The 5,956-nt window shown below is 46.5% G+C and overlaps 1 protein-coding gene and 1 long non-coding RNA gene across 4 annotated transcripts in view; one reads left to right on the plus strand and one right to left on the minus strand.

Moving 5' to 3' along the window:
• FAM132A (family with sequence similarity 132 member A) overlaps window positions 1–2,422 on the minus strand; it is a 40,391-nt gene extending 37,969 nt beyond the window's left edge. For all 3 annotated transcript variants that reach the window (XM_019511822.1, XM_019511821.1, XM_019511820.1), the window contains exon 1: window positions 1,517–2,422. In XM_019511822.1, the coding sequence (XP_019367367.1) occupies window positions 1,517–1,684 (168 nt within the window). In that variant the 5' untranslated portion in view covers window positions 1,685–2,422. The remainder of the gene's footprint in view (window positions 1–1,516) is intronic.
• The window catches only part of LOC109293736, a 25,274-nt gene extending 22,563 nt beyond the window's left edge, over window positions 1–2,711 (plus strand). Inside the window, exon 3 of the long non-coding RNA XR_002096380.1 lies at window positions 2,421–2,711. This is a non-coding gene — a long non-coding RNA (uncharacterized LOC109293736). The remainder of the gene's footprint in view (window positions 1–2,420) is intronic.
• The last annotated feature ends 3,245 nt before the right edge of the window (window positions 2,712–5,956 follow it).

A 5,956-nucleotide genomic window follows, 5' to 3' on the forward strand; every position in this document is an offset into this window, starting at 1 on the left:
CACCTGCTTCAGCTTAAATGCCATTGGCACAGCTGAACAGAGTGCAATTAGCATGCAATTAAACAGAGTACAATGCAATTACAGAAGAGACATTGAGGGTGAAAGACATTATGCACTTAAGCAGTAGGTAACAGATAAGGACTGGCATCATGTTTTACAGTTCAGTAAATTAAGCAGTTATGACAGGCATATATGGATTATATTATAATGCACAATGGCAGTCCAACTTAAGTCCCCTCAAGAATGTGCCCAGTAACACAGTCTGTCATGATAAAGCCCACAAACAGCACAAGGTTAACAGAAGAGATGCTGCCTACTCTCCCCTTAATGATCATTTAAGAGCAGCCGCCAGCTTTTTAATATAGAGGACAGATTCCCAGACTTGCCCAACCTTAACCAATTACTCTCACAGTCGCTTTGAATAGGAGATCGAGAATGTCAGCCCAATTGTTCTAATTTGCCTTCCCGGCCGTGCCCCAATTTTTGACAGGTTTGTTCCTCCATTGCTATAGCGACTGCCGTCCCCAGTGCCCATGATCAAAGACATCGCATTTTAGAGGTCATCTACATTTGAAATAAGGGACATTTTCGTGTCTGAGAAACAGACAAAAAGGGACTGTGCGATGGAGGAGGTTACTCCTCCTGTCTCGCTGCGGCACTCAGTCCTCTTTCATTCTTTCCAGCTTGTAATCCCAGCAGCAACTTATAAATTTGCTGCCCCCTCCCCATCCCAGATGCACACAATGGGAGTCTTCAGTGGCTTCATTTTAAAGGGCTCCAGACAACTGATCTGCAGCTTCTTGCAGACTTCAGGCTGTGACGATTCTCCCTGATGCCAGACTAGAGAGATCCTACCCTGAAGAGTTCACTTGCTACACCTGGTAAAAGAGCACAAGCAGGCACTGACATACGTCACACATGCTCTTTCCCCCGCTATAGATCACATCTCTCCGCTAGGTTTTTTTCTGACCTGCAATTCCCAACACATGCAGCCATTGGTGCAGAAAAGGTTTAGGCATACTCAGGTGTTGATACCTCTGTATAGTCCAAGCCAGCTTTGACAGCGTGGTCCATAATCAACAGATGAGTGTGCGCAACAGACTCACTGATATTCCAGCATCATTACTGAAACCATGATACTTGCCTCAAGACTACACAGTCATATTTCCCTCATTAAGCTACCCCTTTTGGGGGGGCAAAAGTAATTTGTACACTTCCTAATAAACAGGATGCTTTCATAGCTCAGACCCTGCAGGGATGGGCAAGTGAATAAGAGCACATTATAAAGCAAGTCGTCATCACTGTCTATTGTATTCCAGTCATTTCTGGCGAAGCTTGGAGTCCCGCCAGAGCAAGAAGATTATAACATCTCTCGCTTGCAAGTGGAAGGGAATTTGTTAAGACTGGCTGTTCAAAGGGGGGGGAAAAAAGTCTGACATTACATTACAGCTAGAGACTATTGTACACAGTGCACTGACTACAGATAGGGTCACTATTCTCGTAGTTGAAGACATACCTTAGATTGCCCGTGCAGTTCTTCGCTGTTGGACAAGGTGGCATTGAAGGGCTCTGTATACTGATTAGGTTCTTTAATTTTCTTCCTTTCTTTTTTTGCTGCCATCACTCTAAAAAGAGACAGCTGTTGGCAGAGTAATGTAGCCACAAATACCCAGATCCAGCTCATTTTGAGGGGGCGGGGGGGGATGGCTGGCTGGATGAAAGGAGCAGAAAGAAATAATAAATACAGACTTATCTCTAAAAAGAAAAAGTATTGCTGCTGAAGGTGAGCCACTCTGGTAGGCGATGTCAAAGTATCAGCGTGCACCAACGTGCCTGTTTCTGGAGAGAACTCTCTTCAAGTTGGATGCATTGAAATGACATTGATAGGTCAGTTTGCAAACTCGGATCCACAGCAGCAGTTGAAGAAGGCAAAGGGGAAGGGAAGGAAGTCTGTTCAGCTCTTTAGGCTTTTCATCAATACAAGAGATCCTGGAAATTCCCCCTCCACCCGTCTTTAAATTTTACCCCCCGCCCTGACAAGTCTTCAGACTCGGTTGAAATTTGCTTGGCTACGAAACCTAGAAAAAGTCCAGCGATTCAGGAGAAAGGTAGCTCAGGCCGGAGCTGAAAACTCGTAAGTCCATTTGGGGGCTCGTGGGTTTGTCGGTTTTCAATGGGAGATTTCGCCCTGTGTCATTGAAACCCTGCCGCGCAATTCAAAGGGTGACTCGATGGGCTCCATCCATCGCCTGCTCAGCGGTGGCCCCCTCTTCCTCTACGAGAAGCTCCCGTCAGTTGTCTTTGCCTTCATAGATGCCGGAAGATGAAAACCCAAGACAGTTGTCGCTGCTCGTCTTGCGGGGAAGCTGGAGGTGCTCAGTCTTTGGAGGAAAGAAACATCGTCTCTGGCACAATGCAAGGAAAAGCAAAGAAACGGCGAAGACGCCCAGGTCGCTAGGATCCAAGTTGTCCTAAACCTAGCCCTATGTCTGGCAGGATGAGCAGTCAGTCCCAGGGTTGTAAACAGCTGTCAGGGGACGTGGAGTCTTGTGCCTCTCTCATCCTAGTTCCTTGCCTCACCGTGCAAAAGTATTTCAGGTACTTTTCCCTTTCTCTCTCTAAGTGTTGATCATCTCTAATTTTTCCCCTTGCTCCGTTCTCTAGCTGCAAATTGGCAAAGCCCTCCTCAGCCTTTGCTCTACCTCAGCAAATAAGTACTTCTTTCCTGAAAGAGTTTCCATCAACTTGAAGAAAGAAAAAAAAAAGGGGGAGGGATCATATTCTAATGAGCTGTCAAGCCTATTCTCTTCACATTCCTATTAGAGACTCACTGATAAGTGGACCTGGCCCTTGTACCGGAGAGATATTATAATCAGCACCCCCCCAGCCCCATTCCCCACCACCTCCCTTTCATTTTCTCAGGGGAATTAGCACGTTTTAGGGAAGTTTGCAAATCTACACAGGAAAATGGGGCAACGTTAGAAGTACGAGGCTTGAAACAGGCACACAGCAACACGACACCCATCCAGGCATCAGGGCTTGTCTTTTACTCCGCTTTGCTCTATGCAAAAAAATAATTAAAAATTTCTAGACCACCTCAGATTCAGTGGGGGGCGAAGTTGGCTTCTTGTCATGTCCTGGGGGAAATCCTAAAAGCACTTAACATAGGGCTTTTCACGCTCACCGACTCATGAGACAGGGAAAAACAGACTTGTTTTTATAGACGGGGAAACCGAGGCACAGAGAAGTTGAGGAGTGCAGCTCGGCACAGTGAGACAGCCACAATCTCTGATGAGCTCCGGGTCCCCCAACACCAATCCTCTCCTCTGTTCATTACACCAATGTGTTCCCAGGAATGAGTCCCCCCCCCCCCCCTTTTTTTTTTTGATAACTTATCTCCCAAGCAATAAATACTTAGCGCGCCTGCAGCACAACCCATTAGCAGATCTGAAAGAATCACGCTGGGATAGGATCATTACATCCATGTTTCCAATGAAAAAAAGCCAAGTATGGACTGGTAAAACATCATCCCAGGTGGGGAAAAAAAAAGTAAGCGTGAGTCAGTGGCAGAATCACAGAACCACATCTTGGGGGGAAAGAAAAAAAACAAAACTAGAGAAACTAAACAGTTAACAGCCCATCAAAACAGTTAACAACCCCCCCCCAGCTCACATTCCATCAAAACTATGTGGCAGTCTTTATTTCTTAATAATATTTAACTTTCTTTGGCGCCTTCTCATACTTAAGCCCCTTTTCAGGTTAGTTGTAGACAAGCCATGAATTTGTAAAAGTGCACTTGATGACACATTAATAGGACAATCTGTCATATTGCAGCTAAACAGCCCTGACAGATCCACACACCATGGCAAGAAATGACATTCTCGAGGCTGGAGTGGGGCGACGGCGTTTTTGTCTACTGGTGCAGACAGCCCGAGTCATGCAACATCCCCTTTCCCATCCGAAAAGCCCAGTGCTGAGGCTGGCGCAGAGCTCGTGGGGAAATCCCTTCCACCCTGCCAAATCACGGGCAGGCATTACCCCAATGCAGGAGCCTCAGCCACAGACCCCTACACAATGGGCTCAGACTAGTGGGTCAGTGGAAAAGTTACAACTCCCATGGCCCCAAACTCAGCCTTTGAGCTGTTGAGGAGACGCATACTCAGCATTACATCTCCCAGCAAGGCCTATCCACACGGCATCGCTGCAGCCCAGCTGCTCCAAGATACCTGAGCCTTGCCCGACCATGGAGACAGGACAGCCTGTCGGTGTCCCTGTCACACCCAAAGCAGCACCATGCCAGCCTGAAAGCAAAACAGCCCCTTGTGCACCATCTCATGCCTTCCATCCAAAGATCTCAAAGCACTTAAACATAAAGCTTCAGCATACTCTACAAGCACGGCAGTATTGAAGTCAGGCTACGCTGGAAGAAAGCGACATCCAGAAGTCAAGCAAGCCACCCTCCGTTCCTTTGTCACTTATGGGATCAGAGCCAAGTGTCCTGGCTCCCAGTGCCCAGCCATTCCTTTGTGGCACTTCAAAATGGCAAGGATTTGGAACAAGCCAAGCCAATATCGCACAATTGCAGATGCCGTAAAATACCATAGCCAAATACAGCTGGCAAGCAACAATGGGATATAAAGGGAACTGAATTGCTAGGCAAGGTAATTACTGACTTTGAGCCACAGAACCTAGCTGAGAGGGAGATTTTTTTTACCTGGATTTGATTCATATATAAACCTGCGGGGCTTGTACTCTGACCACTACATCACACCCCTCGCCCATGCACCCTGGAGTCCCAGAATAAGTCATGATCTCTGCGATTTACCTTGGCTTCCAAGACGGATCTTTATCTTGTCTGAGGACAGCAAGATCCAAATCTCAGAAGGTCTGCGGAGGGTTAGAGCCTCTCCAGCATTGCCCATTGCAGATTCAGGGAACGACACTTAGGCACCAGCGCCAAGATCATGATTTCTAGATGCCAAGGCACTTGGGAACCCACAAGCATTTATTTATATCCACTGCTGCAACTGCCTGGCTGTGTTATTCTCTGCGGGCTGTGTGTCTGGTGGAACCCTAAACGATCAAGTCTTTGATTTACAGATGCCCATGTGCCATTGTTTAAACCCAACCACAATTCAGGTGGTTACCTATTCAAACCAGCTTCACAAAATAAATCCCAGACAGCTAGAAACAAACAGCAGCTTGCAACGGAAGGATGGAGGAAGGCTTGTGCTGCTCTCTTTGTGTTTTGCAACATACTTCAGCACGGCAGGGTATGCCAATAATATTTCAGTCTGTCTGCATGGTGCCCTTGTCTATATGTTCCTAACCACACCAAGCAGTTGGGAGTTTCCAGCAGTCTGGCTCGGTCGCACAGTTGACACCTAGGTGATGTTGCAGTGCCACCTTGCGACTGAGCACCACCACTCTAAATGAACAATGTCCCATCAATGTCTACAGGCAAGCTTTGGGCTTGTAATATTTGACATTAACATTCCTCGAGGGTTTCTCCCACAATTCCCCCGTCTTTTGAAGTGTTACAACAGTGTAAAAAAAAACCCCCAAAAACCACTGTCTGAGGTGCAGGACGAGAAGATGATCTCACCAGACGAAAGGATGCCAACTGGATCTTAATGAAGGGTCCCTGATTCCTTTCCCCAAAGTCTGAAACAAACAGAATCAGTTAGAACATTTTGAGCTGTTCCACCGAGCAACAGGGAAAGCCAAATTGCGATCGAGGTTTTTTTTTGTGTCTCAAGTAATTAAAAAACAAGCTGTTCAAAAATAAACCAATAAATAAAGGATTGTTGGCAGGGAATAAAGGGCCAAGATTCTGACACCACATATTTTTTGAGACTGAAAAATAGCCCAGTCCTTTCAGTTTACCAACTACGCCATAAAATTTCTCCCAACTCAAGGTCAACATGCATGCTAAATATGCAGTTGCATAGCAGGT

The sequence above is a fragment of the Gavialis gangeticus genome, unplaced genomic scaffold (assembly GCF_001723915.1).
Source record: "Gavialis gangeticus isolate Ggan-Ray unplaced genomic scaffold, GavGan_comp1, whole genome shotgun sequence".
Lineage (NCBI taxonomy): Eukaryota > Metazoa > Chordata > Crocodylia > Gavialidae > Gavialis > Gavialis gangeticus.